The 20,205-nt window shown below is 48.9% G+C and overlaps 10 protein-coding genes across 10 annotated transcripts; 5 read left to right on the forward strand and 5 right to left on the reverse strand.

Moving 5' to 3' along the window:
• Positions 1 to 680: 680 nt before the first annotated feature.
• N7455_011526 (mitochondrial 37S ribosomal protein uS9m) lies at positions 681 to 1,953 on the reverse strand. Its single transcript, XM_040954313.2, has 2 exons — positions 1,061 to 1,953; positions 681 to 994 (listed from the first exon to the last, which is right to left on the reverse strand). The coding sequence occupies exons 1-2, from the start codon at positions 1,890 to 1,892 to the stop codon at positions 903 to 905; spliced, it is 924 nt and encodes a 307-aa protein (XP_040815056.1). The 5' UTR covers positions 1,893 to 1,953; the 3' UTR covers positions 681 to 902.
• A 177-nt stretch (positions 1,954 to 2,130) lies between these two features.
• N7455_011527 (putative translation elongation factor eEF-1 subunit gamma) lies at positions 2,131 to 3,725 on the forward strand (the record flags this gene model as incomplete). The annotated part of the gene is made up of 3 exons (XM_040954360.2): positions 2,131 to 2,160; positions 2,212 to 2,413; positions 2,725 to 3,725. The coding sequence occupies 3 exons, from the start codon at positions 2,131 to 2,133 to the stop codon at positions 3,723 to 3,725; spliced, it is 1,233 nt and encodes a 410-aa protein (XP_040815072.2).
• A 3,877-nt stretch (positions 3,726 to 7,602) lies between these two features.
• On the reverse strand, positions 7,603 to 9,810 carry N7455_011528 (NIF domain protein; the record flags this gene model as incomplete). Its single annotated transcript, XM_040954414.2, has 1 exon — positions 7,603 to 9,810. The coding sequence occupies one exon, from the start codon at positions 9,808 to 9,810 to the stop codon at positions 7,603 to 7,605; it is 2,208 nt and encodes a 735-aa protein (XP_040815194.2).
• Positions 9,811 to 10,347: 537 nt separating this feature from the next.
• rrp36 (putative pre-rRNA processing protein) lies at positions 10,348 to 11,438 on the forward strand (the record flags this gene model as incomplete). The annotated part of the gene is made up of 2 exons (XM_040954504.2): positions 10,348 to 10,482; positions 10,533 to 11,438. The coding sequence occupies 2 exons, from the start codon at positions 10,348 to 10,350 to the stop codon at positions 11,436 to 11,438; spliced, it is 1,041 nt and encodes a 346-aa protein (XP_040815187.2).
• A 790-nt stretch (positions 11,439 to 12,228) lies between these two features.
• N7455_011530 (uncharacterized protein) lies at positions 12,229 to 13,690 on the reverse strand (the record flags this gene model as incomplete). The annotated part of the gene is made up of 2 exons (XM_040954267.2): positions 12,229 to 13,429; positions 13,494 to 13,690. 2 exons carry the CDS (start codon positions 13,688 to 13,690, stop codon positions 12,229 to 12,231), a joined length of 1,398 nt encoding a protein of 465 aa, XP_040815068.2.
• A 1,954-nt stretch (positions 13,691 to 15,644) lies between these two features.
• N7455_011531 (uncharacterized protein) lies at positions 15,645 to 15,995 on the forward strand (the record flags this gene model as incomplete). The annotated part of the gene is made up of 1 exon (XM_065606693.1): positions 15,645 to 15,995. One exon carries the CDS (start codon positions 15,645 to 15,647, stop codon positions 15,993 to 15,995), a length of 351 nt encoding a protein of 116 aa, XP_065459859.1.
• A 985-nt stretch (positions 15,996 to 16,980) lies between these two features.
• Positions 16,981 to 17,722, forward strand: N7455_011532 (DNA-directed RNA polymerase core subunit RPC19; the record flags this gene model as incomplete). Its single annotated transcript, XM_040954316.2, has 4 exons — positions 16,981 to 17,094; positions 17,203 to 17,294; positions 17,428 to 17,504; positions 17,589 to 17,722. The coding sequence occupies 4 exons, from the start codon at positions 16,981 to 16,983 to the stop codon at positions 17,720 to 17,722; spliced, it is 417 nt and encodes a 138-aa protein (XP_040815168.1).
• Positions 17,723 to 18,113: 391 nt separating this feature from the next.
• On the reverse strand, positions 18,114 to 18,941 carry N7455_011533 (NADH dehydrogenase [ubiquinone] 1 alpha subcomplex subunit 6; the record flags this gene model as incomplete). The annotated part of the gene is made up of 4 exons (XM_040954519.2): positions 18,114 to 18,233; positions 18,410 to 18,556; positions 18,731 to 18,792; positions 18,899 to 18,941. The coding sequence occupies 4 exons, from the start codon at positions 18,939 to 18,941 to the stop codon at positions 18,114 to 18,116; spliced, it is 372 nt and encodes a 123-aa protein (XP_040815165.2).
• Positions 18,942 to 18,980: 39 nt separating this feature from the next.
• On the reverse strand, positions 18,981 to 19,243 carry N7455_011534 (uncharacterized protein; the record flags this gene model as incomplete). The annotated part of the gene is made up of 2 exons (XM_065606694.1): positions 18,981 to 19,054; positions 19,087 to 19,243. 2 exons carry the CDS (start codon positions 19,241 to 19,243, stop codon positions 18,981 to 18,983), a joined length of 231 nt encoding a protein of 76 aa, XP_065459860.1.
• A 96-nt stretch (positions 19,244 to 19,339) lies between these two features.
• On the forward strand, positions 19,340 to 19,996 carry loc1 (the record flags this gene model as incomplete). Its single annotated transcript, XM_040954398.2, has 2 exons — positions 19,340 to 19,639; positions 19,715 to 19,996. 2 exons carry the CDS (start codon positions 19,340 to 19,342, stop codon positions 19,994 to 19,996), a joined length of 582 nt encoding a protein of 193 aa, XP_040815284.1.
• Positions 19,997 to 20,205: the final 209 nt, after the last annotated feature.

Consider the following 20,205-nt stretch of genomic DNA (forward strand, 5'->3'; position numbering starts at 1 on the left):
TGGGCACGAAAAAAAGGGCAAAGGGCATCTGGCGCAAAAAATGGAACGGGACCTTTGTGTTCCCGTTTTGGAATTGGGCTTGGGCTTGGATTTGGGGTTTGGGTTAGTTTCGTTTCTTTTCTATCTTTTTAGTCGAATGGGTAGTTTTGCTGCTTGTTGCTTCGGTATGTGATATAAATGGTTCATTCTTGGCTTTCGGCTTTTTGAATTTGTATCTCGAGCTAGCATATCCTCGAGCTAGCATATCCTCGAGCTAGCATATCCTCGAGCTAGAATACCCTTTCCAAGCATTGGATTTGAGATGGAGTCGATCTACTTGATATCAAATATGAACTATTTTCACATTTTCACTGTTCAGGGTTCATAGGTGTGACATTGCAGTGAGCTAGCTACCTTGGAGGTTGGAGTTGTAGTGCTTGTTCAAACTGTACGATGTAGAGCTCAATCGCTCAATCTTTGTCCTAATCGGTATCCTCGCAATAGGCGGTTACGATGTTCGTTCTACTACCGCATCTATGCTTTCAATCTTGACCCAATAAAGTTCTGGATAACTCAAAATAGGGTCTGATCTCACTGATCTCAGTTGGTATCCATTTTAGTGTCTTTTCCCGTGCCTTTTTCCATCATGCGAATAAAGGCCAAGACCAAAGATGAAGATATATAAAAAGAGCTTCATTACCCACGACCCATACTTGTTACCATCTATTTAGAGAGTAGAACGTGGACCTTAGGTATAGTGGATATACAACACGCTGATTCAATGAAACCTTGGAATTGATGCCCCATATGCATTGAGAGTACAGGATATAAAACAAGTCGCGAACTCGGGGTACCGTGGTGGAATAATACAGTATTGAAACAAAAAAGGAATAGGAAATGCTCGAGTGATCTCGCTGACCACTTTAACGCTTGACCCAGGTAGGCATCTTGCGGGCCTTGACGTGACCAGGCTTCTTTCTCTCGACACGACGAGCGTCGACTGTGATGGCACCGGCTGCAAAGGAATCGGAGTTAGCACTTGTCAATAAAGTGAGATATAAGAATAAAACCAAGAACATACCCTTCCTCAGAACCGCCTTCAACCCAGGCTCATGCAACAGCAAAGCCCGACCAAGAGCCAATGTAATAGCCTCGGCCTGGCCAGTAACACCACCACCCTGCACCCGAATCCAGGCATTATACTTATCCAATCGCTGCGTACACCTCAGCGCCCAAAGCGCACTTTCACGATCATGAACCCGCTTAAATGCTTCCACAATACTCTTTCCATTAACCAGCACCTCACCCTCACCCTCAACAAGCTGCACAACAGCCGTAGACTCCTTCCTCTTTCCCTTCCCGCGCGCACGTCCATTCTCATCCACCGTCCGGGGAACATTCTCCACCGCATACGGGTTACCAGGACGCAGGAACGTGGCGAGAGTATCGCGCACCTCGGCAGGAACCATATCGGGCTGGATGCGGTTCAGCCGCTGTAGGATCTTGACTAGCGACTTGTACTTCTTCATGGGCACGGGCTCGCCCACGTAGTCGCGGAACTGTGGGAGCTTGAACCACGCCATGCGTGGTGCCTCGCTCGTAGCCACTATAGGGAGTGCGGCGTGCTTCGCTTGCAGAGCTTCCAGCGCCAGGACGTGGTCGATGAACCGTGGGCTGCCGGAGAAGTAGGATGGGGAGGAAGGGATGATGCGGGCGGGCTTTTGGTTGAAGGAGCCGAAGTTGATTTCGGGGGCTGCGGCCGCGGGGACGGACTCGGCTTCTGTTGCGTAGGTGCGCGTGCGGAGGGTGTTGAGGGTTGTTCGGGAGGCTTGGGTTGAGGGTTTTGTGAGGGTTGAGGTTAGGCGGAGGGATTGCATCGCCTGTGCGAGGCTGGTGGGTTTGTGCCACGCCATGGCTGGTGGAATTGGCGGGGAATTCGGGGCTGAAACTCGGATTTGAGGTCCTAGATGGAGGCCGTTGATGGTCTCCGAGTGTCATGTTTTTTGTCGGGTCATGTGACTGTGGCTCCGGCAAGATCAGTTCCTCCGAACACCGAAGTCGTCCCGCCAGCACAAAAAACTTGCTCGCCCCTCTCCTTTCTCTTCTTTCTTTTCTTTTTTTCTTCTTCATCTTCCACACATTACATTCAAGATGGCCTTCGGAAAGCTCTACGGTCTGCCTGTATGTTTTTCTTCGTCTCTTTACTTTGATTCAATGTCTAATATTCTTTAGGACAACGGTCGCACCATCTCCATCCTGGTCGCTGCTAAGCACAACGACCTCGATTTGGAGCTGGTTAAGACTGAGGCCAACTCTGCCGCTGAGTTCAACACCAGCGCTGAGTACCTCAAGCTCAACCCCACTGGCAAGATCCCCGCCTTCGAGGGTGCCAATGGCTTCACCCTCTCTGAGGTTATTGCCATTGCCGTCTATGGTATGTGAACATTTCCTCCCTTCAATGCATTCCACCACGCCCCTCGGTCCATTTTTATGCCTCTCTTCTTTATGATGAGATACCATTAGTTATCCCTGTCTGAATTATAACTCTTGTGTTATAACAACTGTTGAGAAAAAACAACTCTGAAAAAAAATATTGGCTACCCCGCTCTGCGGGAAAATTTGGACTCGACCACACCCCTTTTTTATTTTTGCATTGGACACATGGTGTCATCGACACCTCTGATTGCTCCATTGTTGGACCCAATTGAGTTTCAAAGCAACTTGACTAACACGTCCTGTTCATAGTCACCTCCCAGAACGAGAAGACCACCCTTCTCGGTAAGACCAAGCAGGACTACGCTTCCATCCTCCGCTGGATGTCCTTCGTGAACACTGAGGTTCTCCCCAAGTTCGGTGCCTGGTACCGCCCTCTGTTGGGTCTTGACGGTTACAACAAGAAGACTGTCGATGAGGCCGCCAAGAACGCCCTCAAGGCCGTCTCTGCCCTCGAGACTCACCTCACTGCCAACACCTACCTTGTTGGTGAGCGTATCACCCTGGCCGATATCTTCGGTGCCGCCCTCCTTACCCGTGCTTTCGCCACTGTCCTTGACAAGACCTGGCGTGAGGCCAACCCCGCCACCACCCGGTGGTACAACACCATTATCAACCAGGACGCCTTCAAGGCTGTCTTCCCCAGCCCCAAGTTCGCTGAGGAGGTGATCAAGTACGTCGCCCCCAAGAAGGAGCCCAAGCCTAAGGCCGCTGCTCCCGCTGCCGCTGCCCCCGCTGAGGCCCCCGCCGCCGAGGCCCCCAAGCCCAAGCACCCCCTCGAGGCTCTTGGCAAGCCCACTCTCATCCTTGATGACTGGAAGCGCAAGTTCTCCAACGAGGATCCCCGCACCGTCGCCATGCCCTGGTTCTGGGAGCACTTCAAGGCCGATGAGTACTCTCTCTGGAAGGTTAACTACCGTTACAACAACGAGCTCAAGCTCACCTTCATGGCCAACAACTTGATCGGTGGCTTCCAGACCCGTCTTGAGGCTTCCCGCAAGTACATCTTCGGTGCCCAGTCCGTCTACGGCGAGAACTACGACTGTGTCGTCTACGGTGCCTTTATGACCCGCGGCCAGGAGTGGGAGCCCGCTTTCACTGTCGGCCCCGACTACGAGGGTTACGAGTTCACCAAGCTCGACCCCTCCAACGAGGCTGACCGCAAGCTCGTCGAGGACATGTGGGCCCAGGACGTTCCCGTCACCGTTGACGGAAAGGTCAAGGAGTGGACCGATGGCCACGTCTTCAAATAAGCGCGTTCGCCCCGATCTACCCTCCCCATCTATAAAATTTCATCCCCCAATACCCCGATGGACGTGCTGTGCTTGAAGACATCCTACGCCTCACGTCTATTCTCTTCTTTCCTCTGCCTGAAATTCTTTGGGATTTTCCAAATATCTTGACCTTTGGTCTTACGTGTTGATGTTGAATCACGGTTATGAATACGTTGCAACGCGGAATGATGATCGACTGAGCTGGTTTGGGTTTTGCTACTATGACAATCCCAGCCGGCCAGGTCGCTGCTAGTTTAGTTCTAGCAATGAAAGAACAGAGACAGTTCTCTGAATTCTTGAGTGCATGTTTATTCTCCCTGTGTAGTTGTGAATTATCACGTAGTCTTTGTAGAAATAAGTCTTGGAGTTATCTAACTTGTGCGAGATGTGTGCCTTTACCCAGGATTGTTGTGACACTACCTGTGTCGGCACGTTCTTGGTTCCTTATCCCCCCAACACTGCCTTTGTCGTTTGCTTTGTCGTTCGCATATACATCGAGTCTTGGCATTTGTTTGCCTACTGGTCCAGATATAAATTGCTAGATACCTCCTTACTACTTCTTCCTTATACAACCATCCTCTTCTCGCACACCCACCATTCTGCCCGCCCGCTCATCAATCAAGCTGTCTTCCTTCAAGCTGTCTTCCTTCAAGCTGTCTTCCTTCAAGCTGCCTATACATATATTCCTACGGTTCACTTAGCTTTCATCATCATCATCCCTCACTTCCATTTCACATACACCTACTACCCGCAGTCTTCATTATGTATGGGAATCACAAGTCCTCCCGTGCTTCAGCTCTGGTTCGTTCATCGGTGATACATACAAAGACCTGGTAGGCCATCTCTGGTTGTCCTCAGTGCTGGCTAACATATGATGTTGTGACTCCGGTGTTATGAGATGAGTGAGATCTGAGAGTAAAGTCAATGATATACATTGTTGTTGGGGCAGCCAATCTGCTTCTGTCTCCCACCTTCCTCCATTGACTCAGAACCTTTGACACAATAAAATGGCATGCACATGAACTGCATTCATGTTCCTTGTTTCTTCTTCCTAGCCCTTTCGACAGACACATCCGACATACACCAACCTTCGGCCTCGGAGTTATTGTCTTCAATCTCCGATCTTTCTCTCGGGCTACCCCAAAGCCAAACTGAAAGCTTTCTACGTTGCAGGAAGGAGCATCTATGGGGTAGCATCCTTCTTTTTCTTCAAGTCTGGACCCGGTTGTTCTTCTGTCTACCTCTTCCACAACAAGCTGGCTGAGCCAAACTGCCACAACCATATCCAGGCCTGCCACGGCCAATACCGAGCACAACTGATCGTCTACAAGGCTTGGAAATGACATATTACGCAGTGAAAAAGAAAGACGGAGACGATATGGAGATCCACAGGACGTCCCACAGACAACTACCGCCTCCAACCGTGCTGGTCCTCGACAAGATCCCAGGCCAAAGCGTGATGCTGATCTTCGTATCCATATATTTGCCCCGTCTCAGTACTATCCATCCAAAAAGAAATTCGAGTTCATACCATTTGCGCAACACGTCGTTGTTCTAGGTTCAACTACAGCGCGGCTCGAGTTCTGCTTGGTGTGGTGAGAGATACATATCGCCAGGTATGGCTAGCAAGCCGACCAACAGACCTGCCTGGCCTACTCCATCTCAGCATTACCAAAAGATACCCGAAAATCCATATCTGCATTGGAGATCGTATGTCATTCGCCACAATGCAGCCGCTGTACCCCCTGCCGTTGTACCACTCCTGAAGGAGTTTTTTTCTTTAATGAGTTCGACCAAAAGGCCAAGGCTCTCATGAGATGGCTTCTGTGAGATTGTTTCATTCTTTACAAATTCATAGGCGAGATTCTTGGTTCGACTGGCAGGTATCAATAAAGCAAAACTGACACCACGCCCACGCATTTTATGGGTACATATGTGGGAGGCCCATATTGTCGCTCAGTGGTTCGACGTTTGGTTCACAATCTACATTTCCAAACATCCATCCTTCACGCAAAGCATCTTCAGGATATGGGATCCCATCCATTTATCCATTCCAACCTTGGGGTATCTGTCTCACCGTGTGCAAAGCCAATTGGCTGAACAAGTTCTCTCTTCCCTCGAATTCAACTGTTGGATGGATGAGTATCATGCTCGCCCAGCCAAGTTGTTACAGGACTATGTGGGCAGTTAGAAGTAATCTTCTGTGATTACTTCTGACTGTCCGGTCCGGGTGCTTCCAAAAATAGGAAACTGGTAGGCATATCGGTGGTCTGACCCTCGCCCTACAATCCAAGCAGTTTGCCGTTTCGGGTTCATCGACTGGAATTCAAAGGGTGTGGTTGCAAAACTCCAGGAATCCGGTACCTCCAAGAACACAGTGTTCCTCTCTTGGGCATCGTGGCGCTTTGACCTATCTTGTTCAGAGACTGGCTGAAACAAGAAGGGTTGCATGACATTCTCCCATGAAAAGGTATGCTTGCTCTATCATGAGTTCCGGGTTAACTTGAAGATAATGATCGACAAGACCTGCTACCAGCGCAGGGGATTCCCTCTATCCCTGCCTGTAGTGTTTCTGAAATTAATATTCAGCCATGACGGCAGCCAAGGGCTCAACAAGGTGTCGATTCTTGATCTCTGCAACACCATTAAGCTTTTTGGTATAAGGAGGTGTCAGATCCCAAATTATACCTTCTTCAATAAGCTGTTGCTTCTCAAAGAGATCTATCCACTCTTACGGCATAATCACCATGCGCTAGTTGATGTCCAGCAATTATCCCGGATAGTGAAGCTCTTTCTCAATCTATATATACACCCCGACAAATGGGTTCACTGGCAGGGATCGGTAATGGGGATGAGAATATGTGCTTGCTCCTGAAAGAGTTCCGGGATAACGTGAAGAGGGTGGTTGGTACTACCTACCACTAAGGCACGCGATTTCCTCTGTCTCTTCCAATGGTCCTCCTGGTACTTTTCAAGGAGGACGACTATCTCTGCGAGAAAAGGCACCATGCACTCATCGACGCCAAACAGTTATCCCGGATTGTAAAATTGTTTATAGACCTTTGCAAACCCTCAGATCAGCGGGTGGGAATCAAGAAGCTGCGCTCAGGAAAGAGGCAACGGAAATGATAGAGTTCCTTTCTTCCATTTGATAGGAATCAGAATACACAGTTTCTCTATACGGATTGAATGCCACTGATAATTGATCCCGTAAGCATTGTTGCACCAAAAATCAAGCTATCAGATTTTGTTTCGAACAAGTAGTATAAAATTTCCGATAACTTAAAATACAAATTTAAAGATTCTTCCCAAAGTAATCCACCAGCTTCGGTCCAGATACCGTGAGGTCATCGTAAAGGTCGAAATGATTCTTTCCATCAACGTCTGCATTATAAGTTACTTTTGGACAAGAATGTCTATGAGAAATCCAGAGAGGTGTTTTGACAAGCTTCCCTTATTGGTTGACTTCTGGAATATTAATATTCCGAGTGACCACCATATGTTGTAGAGAAGCTAATTGAGGGAATACAGGTAGAGATAGATGTATAGAAGGGACTATTATATGGCATCCTGTTATTTTTCCCTCGTGTATTAGTCTACCTCACTCTACATATAAACAAACGAGACTAATATGATATGATCGAACCAATGCGTTGGCTATGCATACATATAATATCCTCAACAACCAGTCATGAAACATATAAACTATCATTTCAAGACCTCTAAAAGAGGACAGAAAAAAAAAAAAAAACACACGACGGGATATCTATGAAAAACCAAACCAAAAAAACAGAACAAAAAAAGATCCTTCTCAGAATCCAAGCCTCAACCTTGATCACAGCTATACTACCCAAGGTCAACGCTTCACAACCCCAATCCCAAGCCCCTCCTCAAGCCGATCAAGCAAAGAATTCCTCGATCCAACCGATGAAACCGGCGACGGCGAGCGGTTATGCTTAGTTCTTGAATCAGTCACAAAATCCGGTGGAACATACTCAGCAACATCTAATTTCATACCCACAGTCAAATCCGCGTCTGGAGGGAGGTATTCAGGTGATAATCCTGATTTTATGATGTGAGCAGCATTGGCTGTGTGGGCAGCTGCAGAGGCGGATTCGAGGACTGTCTTGGAACCGGGTCCAGAGCCAGAAGTAGAAGTGGGAGGATCAACTTCCCACTGAGCCCTTTTGTCTGCAGCCTTCTGTTTGCGACGGATGGATTTCTGGCTTGTGCCAGGTTCAACTTGAGCGAGACTGGCAGGTTGAACTTGAAGGAGACCAAGACCAGGTATTTTTGGCCCGGTGCTGGCAACGGGTTGCTTGCTAGTCTCATTTTCGGAACTTGGTATAGGAATATCGTGTTTCTTTCGGTGTTCCGCTTCGGCGGCGGCCTTTATGGCGAGACTTTCTTCTTCCCTGGCTCTTTTGCGGGCTTTTCGGGACATTTTGATTTCGGTCTTTTGGTCTTCTGTTTTCTGCTTGGATTGTGTTGGCTTTGTGGCTGGCGGGTTTGTGATGGGTGCAGTACTGGCAAGTTCGGGTGTCGTGTTTTGGGTTAGATTATTGGCGGCGGCCGCTTTTGCTCTGGCCTTGGCCTTCCTATTTTTCTTGGCCTTGGCCTTAGAAATTGTAGGGGCAGGGGCAGGGGCATCGCTTGTACCATCAAAGGTCATGGGATCCCCACTAGAGCCGCCATTCAACTGCTTTGGGAGGAGACTTATCCCGCCGTCCTCGTTGTCGACAGAATCCTCATGGAGTCCAATATCCAATTCCAGAATACTACCCTCGCCCCTCTCTACACGCTCATTCCAGACACGGAGAACCTTGCTCACGTCGTCGTGGTGTGCGAGATAATCAAGGCGATTAAGCACCTTAGCGAAGAGCTTCGTCTCATCGATATTGGGATCATTAGCGAACTCCGGAATCTCGAGGATATTGAACGGTTCACTCGAAGCCTTGAGCTTGCTATCATCAATGAGGATGGTATTGGTTTGGTCCCAACGGTGGCCCGCGGGAAGCTTTGCAGCCTCAGCTTCGCGAAGCTTTTGCTTGCGGTTCTTACGTAGTGGGTTGCTGCTTGGTGGTGCGGCCGGGGGATCTTTCAGATGCTCGTTTCCTGGGAATGCGCCTTGGATATTTGCCTCCGCCCAGACTTTGTGCAGCTCCTTGTAGACCTGGAGCTTTTTGTTGTATTGGCCGGCGGTGAGGCCGAATTTGTCGCGTCCCCAGCGGGCGACGAGAGCGTCGTGCATGGGACCTGGGAAGATCTGCTCGCAGACTGCGTTTACAGTTGGGGGCTGGGAGCTGGACCAAATCATGACTTTGTAGTTCTCGATTAGCATCGCTAGGAAGTGATCTAGACCAGTGCGTCTGGCAAATTTCGGTGGGAATTTGCGCAGCTTGCGGTAGATGAGGGTGCCGTTGAGATCAAGGATGACGAGGAGTGGTCGCTTTTCTGTCTTCTCTGGCTTCAATGATGCCTGATTTGTGTATTGTAATGTCGGAAGTGGGACTTTGACTGGCGGTGTTGGCGATCTTTGTCTTTGAACATTCGGCGTGAGCCGTTGCCCTGTGCCACCGGCCATTGTGCTCATGGGTCGGGTGTTTTGGAAGGGTAGTGGGGCATTCATATCGAAAGGGAGGAGGGGAAATGGGGGTGGAAATGGCGTCCCGCTATCAAAGCCCGGATACATCCAGGGCATATTCTGTGCCATTTGGAAGAAAGCTTGATCCATGCCCATTGGATCTTGCGGTAAAGTATTAAAAGCGCCAAATTGTTGTTGACCTTGCCCTGAAGGTATTTGTGGTTGGTGCTGTTGCATGGCAGGAGCATGGCCCCGAGGTTGATAGGCCTGTTGATTGGCCGGTGGAATCTGATAACCGAAGTTCGAGTTCATATTCGGTGCAGGAGTATACTGCGACGGTGGAGGATTGCCTTGTACAGGATAGTCCCCATATCCCGCACTCCGATGTGTATCCCGAGGGGGCGCATTGCGGTCCCAAGAACTGTGTGAGGAAGCCGGCCGGCTAGCCCCCCGTCCATTCTGTGTTGATCCAGAGTTCATGTTCACCACATAATAGGCTGAATTGGCATACTGTGGGATCGGATTCGACTGGTGTTCAAGATCCGCGGCGTTAGACGCACGCTTCAGTCTTTTGTTCGCGCGAGACAGCTTGAAGGACGTAGGACGTGACGAGAGTAAAGTAGAGAACCTCAGTCGTGATTTCAGAGCGCCAGAATTCGACACTGGGAGAAGCTATTTAAAGGCAAGTCAGAGATAAATCAACAATTGGCGAACATGCTATCCACGTAGCGAATGATAGTGGAGGCAATACCTGATTGGTTGCCCTGGGAAGAGGCTCAGAGTGACGCGATGACAAATTTGTAAGTTGGAAATGAGGGAAGGCTCGACCACGCAGAGCATGCAGGGACATTTATAAAACAATAAGCGCAACTTAGTTAAGAACGTTCTTCGCAACATCGGGGCATCGCGAAAAATATCTAATCAGTTCTTATCGCTCTGACCGCCCCGAGCGGCAATATTTTTCTTTTTGACAGTTCTTCTTCCTCCGCGGGGTTTTCCAACGACAGCAACAACAAAATGGCTATTTCCGATCTTCTCAATCGCCGAGTGCGAGCTCGGCCAGAAGACGAAGAGGTCTTCTCTGAAGCATCAGGTTCCGAGGAGGGTTCGCAGGATGGCTCTGATGCCGAATCTAACGGTTCCATCCAATCAGTAAGCCAACCATTCATTTACTCTAGAAAGCACAGCTAACCAAAATCCAGCCAGCGGATGACTCCGAAGCTGAAGACGCCGGAACAGGCTCCGAGTCCGAAGCCAACTCAGACATCGAAGAAGAACCGGAATCCGAGCACGACTCAGGCGACGACTTCAAAGCCTCACTAGCCGACATCTCCTTCGGCGCACTAGCCAAAGCCCAAGCCTCGATGCGCGAGAAGAACGGCAAAGACAAGCGCACACCAAAAGACGACACGACCGCAACACTCGAGGACATCCGCACGAAGCTCCGCGAAGCACGAGAACAAAAGCTCGAAGCCGCAGCGAAATCCAAAACCAAAGAAAAGAAAAGCCGAACCTCCAAGCACGCGCCGATGGAGCAATCCTCCAAACGGGCCGTGACACGCAAGCGCACAGCCGTGGAACTCCCGCCGGCACCGCGGTCCCGAGACCCGCGCTTCGACGCAGCGGTCATGGGCCACAGCGGTGTTGGGAAACACCCGCATGGCGGGACTGCGTATGCGTTCTTGGACGAGTACCGGGCTTCTGAGCTAAATGATCTGAAGGAGCAGATGAGGAAGACGAAGAATCTTCAGCAGAAGGAGAAGCTTAAGGGGGAGATTCGACGGGCGCAGGATAAGTTGCGGTCTGCGCAGAATAAGAAGCGGGAGGCGGATGTACAGGCTGAGCATAAGAAGCGCGAGAAGCAGTTGATTCGGGAGGGGAAGAAGGCTAATCCTTACTATCTTAAGAACTCTGAGTTGCAGAAGCAGGTTCTTGAGAAGAAGTATGAGGAGATGGGATCGAGGGAGCGGGCTAAGGCGCTTGAGAGGAGGCGCAAGAAGATGACTTCTAAGGAGAGGAAGGAGATGCCTTGGGAGAGGAGGGGAGCGGAGGGTGGTGGTCAGGATGGGGGTATTCCCAATGGGGGGAAGAGACGGAGGTTGGAGTAGACCTTGTTTGTATTGGGTTATGGCGTTGATCTGTTAGGATCGAAAAGTATATAGTATTATGCATATGAATATTGAATATCTTGTCTACATGTCCACGGGTATGTTGTATATATGATCTCAAGTGAGATGTGCATTAGAATTATCAGTCTCGGAGAGGACCAATATAGCAAGAGCAAAAAGTTGCAAAGAGAAGAAAAGAAGGCATTCAGAACAGGCCAATAAGAGGCAGAGAACTCATTACCATAATGCTTTATCTCCCAGAAAAGAAAAAACAAAAAACAAAAAACAAGTTCAAAAGGTATAGTACGAAGCATAGAACCCCCCCAACGCCCAAAGCCAAATTTGATGCATAAAAGAACCCGAACACGAAATTTTTACAGGGTGCCAAGGTGCCCTGCCGATACTGTCGTAGCATATATAACATGATATTTGATGCAAGCATCATTGGGTATGGGGAAAGGGTTTCCCGACTCGATCGTCCAGGATGAGTCGGGGGAGAGTGAACATTCACATTTGCCCAGACAGTGACTCGGTTGGGATTGGACTTGCCAATAGGACCAAATGAGTGCCTGGGACTTGATAGCATCAAAGCAAGGTCTTTGCATTCCAAGGCAGAAAAACTCCTCAGATGCGATAGTATTTATAGATGGCATCGGGGATGATTGGGTCGGGCATTTGCTAGCAAGTTAGTTCAAGCAAATTCCATCATTACTTGAAACTTGCAAAGTAGAGCAAACCCTCGGCCTCTGCAAGAGGCACTGCTGAGACAGACTAACAGAGCGATGTCGCATCACGAGTGGAACAAATCCCAAGCTCGTGCACAGAGACCCAGGAATTCATCCTTCTTTCTCCGCTGCGTCTCGGGTGAGTCTCTTCCTGCACCGAAAGGTCCAGGGAACGAAGCATGCGGACCGGGCATGGTAGCCGGGTTGGGCCGGTATTGAGAGTCGGGGCCATGACCCAGCGGCGGACTTCCGTTGTCGTGTTCATACTCGCTCCGAGGGCGCCGGCGTGCCGTCACATCTGACGGAGCGAACATGCCAAAGGAGGCAGGAGGCGGACCGTGCGGCGCTTGGGGTTCTGGGGCAAGAGGCGCGGTCTTGGGGCCTGCGTGGAGTACTTGTGGGGATGGCGGAGTGGGAGGTTGGTGTCCTCCATAGTGGACAATGCGAGGCAGGAGCTCCTCGCGTCCACCGGACATCTCTTGCACGGCCTCTTCGGCTGAGTGATATTCGCGCGGTCGGTTGGGGGTTTGGGACATGTTACCTGGCAGACCAGGGGAGGGCATCGGTGCCAAATTGTTGGATTGGGAGGAGTTGGTGCTCGATGCGTTCAGGTGGATATTAGCGAGGCCAGAATCCCGGTCGCGACCCAATGTATCGGAACCGAAGACGTCGGAGAGGGGAGGAAGACGATTGTTTGTTTGGGTTGCCGGCAGCTGATGCATGTGGGAAGTCGAGCCCAAGGTCGGGCTCTGGTTGACGATATGGCGGGTCAATGGCTGTGGCTGGTACCTGCCAGTGAAACTCTGGTGTAGTGGAGCAGATTGGATGACTCGCTCGTTTGCAAACTGGGAGGCGGATGGAGGGACGATGGATAGGCCGGCCGGAGGTCTGCGCTTTCCGGTCTTGGGCATACCCATCAAATTCGACTCGGAGGGCTTGATACCGTCCGGACCATCGTCTTTCGCTGATCTCTGCATGCGCTGTTCAATGATCGACCGCTGCTGATCCCGCACGGAGAGGCTGCGCTGCAGCTGCTCTCGCATGATCGGATCGTGAGTCTGGAAGCCAGGCGACAGGCACGCCAGGCCTACATGTTGCATTGAGGCTGTTAAAGGTCCCCCCGGAGGGCGAACCGTCAACCCACTGGAGGATGGAAGACTAGTCGAAAGGTCCAATTTCCGAGGCCGGGGCCGACTCTGCATCCGTGGGGAGGAACCCGGTTCCTTCTTTACAGTGATTTGTGGGCCTCCGCTACCAGCTTGGGATCTGAGGATCATGTTAGCATGTGAAATTCCGGATTCTCTGAATCTCTCTGAGTCTCTCGACTTACGGAGATGCTGGACCTCTCTCGGTCGGGGAACCGTGGGCCGCGGATCCATGCTTGGGGCTTTTGGACATCCGGGGTGGAGAGAAATTGGACGGGATATTATTCGGAGGAGCCAAAGACGGGAGATTTCTCGGGCTAGGGTTGCGAGTCGGGTGTGGTGATGACAAGGGGGCCGCTGCAGATGCAACTGCGGTGGACATGGTGGACGGAGACAATGATTCGAGTTCCTCCGGGTATGGTATCACGACGCAGATGAGCGCAAGTCCCAAGTACTTCTCACAGTGTATTGACTTGATAAATCTCCACGGGATGCAAGGGCATCTGGAGTGCGGGAAAGGTCCGGAAAGCGGATCGAAACGTGGGATCGGCCAGGTCGATATATCCAAGGAGAGTAGAGAATGCCACAGGATGGAGAGAAGAGGGCGGTTAGGCGTCAGGCGGCAGTGTGACAGTCCAGAATTACAAGCGAGAGAAATGGACGAAAATCTTGAGGGAGGGGGTGTGAGCAGTAGTCTGGGCCCTGGTACTCCGTAAAAAAATAATATGAGATGAGATCGACCAAGCTATTCCAGGGGGGTAATATAACGGAGTAGACGGAGTAAAGTACCCAGTACGTTGATCACAAGAAGGACAAAGAGGGGAACGACGCATCAGCAGTCACCCCAGCTAAGTACCAGATACCCGACCCTCCCAGTGGATCCCCAACTTGAGACACGATGTGTTTCTAAGGAGATGGCTGTTCCAGGGGGATCCACCGTTCATTTTATTCTTTTATTGTTTGATTTATATTATTGTAGTTATTGTAGTTATATAGTATACTATAGTTATAATATAATAGTTATACTATACGGAGTAGAGACTAATGTACTACTTATATCTCCGTAGATTGTACTATTAACTCGCACTATTAACTCCCCATTCAATAGTGTCGGACAACTGACCATGACCATTTCCAGCCCCATTGACCTTGTATAATTCGCCTAGGAGTGTGGATCCCCTTTGCTCTAACAGTAGTATAACAAGCAAATATTACTAGCACCTCCTGTCCAAAAAAAATTGATCGAATCATATATCCCAGCACAATCCAGAACTTGGCAAAGAAATAAATAAATAAATAAATAAAACACCACAGTCACATCACCTCCATCCACTCGCGCAGCGTTATATGTCAAACCAGGCGCAGCGGGCGCTTATATCAAAAGGGGCCACTAGTGTGTGGCGTCCAAACAAGTCACCAACACCTGTCCCATGCGGGTACGGAATACGGAGTACGGAGTACGGAGGTACACCCTACCAAAACTGAAACTGAAACCGAAACTGAAACATCCAAAAAAATATATATATATTTTGATTCAGTTGACTCATAGTTGATTCGGTTGAGATTCAGCTCATGGCTTGCTTTATTTACTCACTTACGGAATACTCCATATGGAGAAATACTTTGTACACATCCAATAGACCCGATCTGCCTGAAATTAGAGCCCACTCCATTGGGCCTGTCACGGCCCTGCGTTCATAAATGCACAGACCATGGGTGCGTGCCCGGGTTCCAGCTCTTGCATGTATATCATCTGTGCAGTTCTTAAAAAGGTGTTCCCGATATCTTAGGTATGTATGTACATATGTACAAAGTACCGTGGATGGGGTCTATTCTATGATGGGATGAAAAGGAAATCTGACAAATGGCTTATATTTTCCCCAAAGTTTGGGCCCCCGGGGCTTTATGGATCCCTTGGAAATCCTTGGGAATCCTTTGGGTCTAAATAAGTACCTTTGTTTCATAAATCTCTTACTATCGAGGTGACCATTCGAACTTTTCATAAGGATCAGGTCTCTATTAATCTATCTGAGAGGAATATTGTGACAACCACCCATAGACATCGTATCCTATATGACTCGTTACATAAAAGAGTCTACCTTATATCTGAATTCAAGATATATTTAACCAACCTTCACTGCTGCTCGTGCCAGGGGAATTCGTGGACGGTCCCGAGAAGGCAAGGACGGAAGAACATTAATCCTTCCGCTCAACAAGTAATGATAAACTACACATTCAATCAAGACTTCATCTTTTTTTCACATATGCACAGGGAGGCAACATCCACTTATTGTCATACCTTTTCAGCGGGCATACTATCATTCCTATTCCTCACTATGGACGACTCAACTCAACAGATTCGCAGCCACGTTATGGGCCAAATTCAAGGGATCTTGTTCGAGTTGCCCCCAGACGTTATTGTAGGAACGATGCGAATACTGGGTGATACTCCTAATAGTATTCTTGATCCGAACAATTATTTAGAATCCATACGTCCATTTGCCTGGGAGGTGCAGGATGGCCTCCATCAGTACGATAGAAATAATACGACTCATTTCCTTGCGGTCACGATCTACACCGGAAAGCACTCCTATTTTGTGATCGACCTAAACAACCCCAATTATGACTACCAAACCGCCCATGAATGCAAGACACCAGTACCGGTCTATGTCCTCCGCTTATCTTAAAGAAACCCCACGATCTTCCGAAAACCAGAGTTAGATAGACAAATCGCAGAGACCCTTCGGGCCATGCATAATAACCATGGCCAGGATCCCCTACCTTTGTTTGACAATTACTGCGATAAGAATAGTTATTACGGCAACCCACGGAGCCTCCAACATTAATCTTGGCCTATTCGGTCTGGCAGCTGTCTGCGATGATGAAAGAACCTTGTTGTCACCCTATTGTTTATTTAAAGCCACCCATTAGCTACGTTTGCCAAGAGGGATCACCCAGAACGGGAAATTCGCGACCGTGGCCTAAAATCCGGTACATATAGGTACATATGTAGGTACTGCAGGGACAGAGTAGGAATAGATCTTTCAATCTCCCGCATCAGGAGTGATACTCATGCATGTGAAGAGGCTCTATACTTTCACCTGGTTCCCAAAATTATTGTATGCATATGTATGTAATAGTGGGGGACTAATTAGTAAATGAACGATACATAACTACATATGTAGTTGACAGACAGACTGTATAATACACTATATTATAAGAACATAGGCTGGGGGACCCTTTCAACACACAAGACTACAAAAATAACACTTCTATATAGGTTCCATAACTCACAAGCTTCTAGAAAGAATTATCACACCCTTTATCCTCACAAAAGACAACATCTCAACAATGCAATTTCATAGATGCCAAAAACTTTTATAGATGTCAAAAACAGTAGGCGGTGAGAACCGACTATCGATAACCCACCTTTTTTTCTTCGCGATAATCTTCGACTTGGAGATCCAGATCGCGCAAATTTCTTAGCCTAAAACTCCAACTAAACTACCAAGCCAAACGACAGCAAAGACATTAACCTCCTGTCTTGCAAATTCAAACCCAGCCAACCACCAACTACCACTTCCAACCCCCGCATCCACTCGAACAGCCCTCGACAAACCGTCGAACTCGTTAGCTCAACCTACATACCTCACACCCCTCACCAAAAACACAATGCCTGAATCCGTCCACTCCCAAGACCTGGACCAGTCCATGGTCGATGCAGAGCAGCCCACCGAGCTGCCCCAGTCCAACGACCCCATCCTCGAGGAGAGACAGATTGTCGTGGTACGTATCTGAACTACGGACATCCGGATTGATGCTACGATTGATCTCTGGATATTAAACATAAATATAAAAAAAAAGAAATCAAGCTAATACCATTATTTCCCACAGCTCCCCGGCGCCACCGAAACCGCCGCTTCATTCCAGTTCGAAGGCGAAGGCCACACCATGGGCAATGCGCTGCGGTACGCAATTATGAAGAAGTGAGTATATACCGTGCTTGCGAGACAAGATTCGATATTTCGTACCGGATGTTTTCTCGCAAGCATTGAACCCCTCCTCCATCTGGTCTGGGGAAGACCAAGAACAAGAACATCATAACTAACTATTAAATAGCCCTGCCGTTGAATTCTGCGGTTACACCATCCCCCACCCCTCGGATCCGAAGATGAACGTCCGTATCCAGACCAACGGTATGTTCCTGTTACTTTGCTTTCATTGCTTTCTTGTCTTGTCTATTGGAAGAATGTGGAATGGTTACTAACGTATGGCTTTAGATACTACTACTGCTCTCGAGGCTCTGGAGAAGGGTTTCAATGATCTGATGGATCTGTGCGATGTCGTAACGGAGAAGTTCACTGCTTCGCGTGATCAGTTCAATGCGGAGAGTGGGAACCGGATGGAGGCATGAAGTTGTTTATTTGCATATGTATTATTTAATTGGCGTTTCTGGGTAGAGGGAAAAGTACATTTTCTATCTTGGGCATGAGAAGTGCTTTTTGATTTCTTGGTATATATATTTATAAGAAATACTTGATGATGATAGAGTTATTCGTGTGATATGTTATACGAAACTAATATTGCTAGGAAGATTGTGCTGTTATAGGATTGGTTCAGCACCAAGTCTCGAAGCTAGGCGTATGCAGAAACTAGAGAACGAAATAAGATAATGGAATGGCTTATTCAGACAATATATACACATCATGTCTATCGATGGCGCAGCTCTTTGAACTGTCACATCGCGGACCAGAAACGAGATGAAGAGGATAGGAAATAAGAGAGAAAGGAGCAGAAAGAGAGTTTTAATTGCGACCCTCGAGGAAACCAGAGACGAAGTTGCCGGGTAGCCGCGCGCCAGGGTCTTCTTCTGGGCGGAAGTACTTCATAACATGAGAAAGCTGCTTCCAGTAGTTAAGGGTTTCCTGCATTGAAATGATGTCAGTATTTGACTCTGGAATTGTGGGGTGGCTGTGACAATGGATAATCCAATAGAGACAAAGAAGAAGCAGCAGTTGCTTCTCAATGGTCTCCTTGAAAGATCCGCACGTCGAAAGAGACATGTCATATATCCTAGGCAGAAAAGGTGTACTGAACTAACCTGGAACTCGGCGTGGCTCTGGTACAAAAGCACATCCACGACGGGCAATTGGCTGACGTAGCGGTGCTTCTCGAACTCCTGGCGGATCTTGGTGCGGATGGCAGATACGGGCATGCCCAGGGAGTACATGGTCTGGATCTCCGGGGACTGTATTTGATGATATCACGTTAGCTGAGTCTGTTGCGGGGTCAAATTGTAGCCTTATAAGCCAGAAAAAAAGAGCCTCTAATCAACCTGCTCCTGCGATATTCGCCTGGACCAGAGGAAAAGAATATATCAAGGGAGAAGGTGTATCGGCCTGGGAGCTTGGGGTAAACTGACCGCGCGGAGCCATTCACGGTACGACTTCAAGACTCGGTATTTCGCATCGTCCCAGTTGACAGCTAGAAAACAAACAGGTATATTAGCACCTTTTCGTGGGCAGGGTAGACTCCATTGACGATCCCGCCGGGTGGACGGCGGAACGCATCGGGCGTGGAAGGGACGTACAGGAGCGCGTGCGCTGCGCCAGGTAGGTAGGGTTGATAGTCATTTTGGAGGAGAGTTGAGTGCCCACTCAATCCAGTGCGGTTCAATCACTGTGTGCAGGAAGACGGGGAGGGAATTGAACGTGGGTTCCTGAGCTATGAGGGTGGAGGTTTCGATCTGAGGTTGGTGGTGGAATGGGACTGGCTCACCGCCTGCCTTTTCAAAAAAAATCTTTGCGAATTTGGGGATTATCGGACCGTCTTGCGCGACGTTTCTCTGCTCTTGTTTTTTTTCCGGTCGAATATTTTTCGATATCTCTGATTCCGTTGCAGGGTTATTCGATTCGTCTTGGGTTGTTGAAGTCATTACAACTAATTTCTCGTCACCCTATCAATCTTTGCTTTTCTCTCTCCGTCCGCCTCGTCTCAACCTTAATCACCTGTTCAATTCCTCGACTACGAAATGGCTCCTAACGTTGGAGGTGCAAAGGGAGGCGCCAAAGGAGGCGCAAAGGGAGGCAAGCCTTCCGCTCTGTCTTCTGCCTCGCGCGTCAGCAAATCGGCCAAGAAAGATGGTCCCAAGCGTCCCCCGCCCAAGGAACAGAAGACCAAGCCCCGGACTGCCAACGAGAACTTGAAGAAAAAGAAGAAGAGAGTATACACCGAGAAGGAGCTGGATTTGCCCGAGTTGAACCAAATCACACCTGTTGGAGTGATCAAGCCCAAGGGCAAGAAGAAGGGCAAGACTTTTGTCGATGATGCGGTACGTTTTACCTCTCATATTCTGTTATATTGATTGCATTTTATGGAAGTTCGGTACTAATACTATCACCTACAGGAGGGCATGAGGACAATTCTCGCCATGGTGAACGCCGAGAAGGAGGGCCAGATTGAGTCCAAGATGATGAAGGCACGTCAATTAGAAGAGATCCGCGAGGCAAAGAGGGCCGAGGCCGAGGCCCGCATGAAGGAACGGAAGAACAAGTTCGACGACGTCAAGGATTCCATCCGTCAAAAGAAGAAGGGCAAGGGTGGTGACAAGGCCGCGGAGCCCTCGAGTATCAAGGATAGTATCTCTAAGCCCGGGCGATCAAAGAAGAAGACCGTTGCATTTGCTTGAAAAAAAAAAGTCTGAAGATTTGTGTCTATACTTTGATTATGTATTTAGATGTCGGGGTTCGGCGTTTTCACCGGTTTATCAATCTATGTCTATCGGAACAGAAACATCATTTATGCAAAAATAACCCCAAAAAAACCGAAAATGGTTCACCCATTGTAAACCTTGAATGACCTCGCTTTCGAACATGATGGTTATAGCAGTTGGTTGGG

This window comes from Penicillium solitum (genome assembly GCF_028829755.1).
Source record: "Penicillium solitum strain IBT 25940 chromosome Unknown utg000009l_segment0_segment0, whole genome shotgun sequence".
NCBI lineage: Eukaryota > Fungi > Ascomycota > Eurotiomycetes > Eurotiales > Aspergillaceae > Penicillium > Penicillium solitum.

Bases quoted from the DNA above. Each gene is read 5' to 3' on its own strand.
- N7455_011526 (XM_040954313.2), bottom strand. From the start codon at position 1,892: ATGGCGTGGCACAAACCCACCAGCCTCGCACAGGCGATGCAATCCCTC. The intron at 995-1,060 runs GTATGTTCTTGG...ATTCCTTTGCAG, and splicing joins GAAGGCGGTTCTGAGGAAGG to CCGGTGCCATCACAGTCGAC.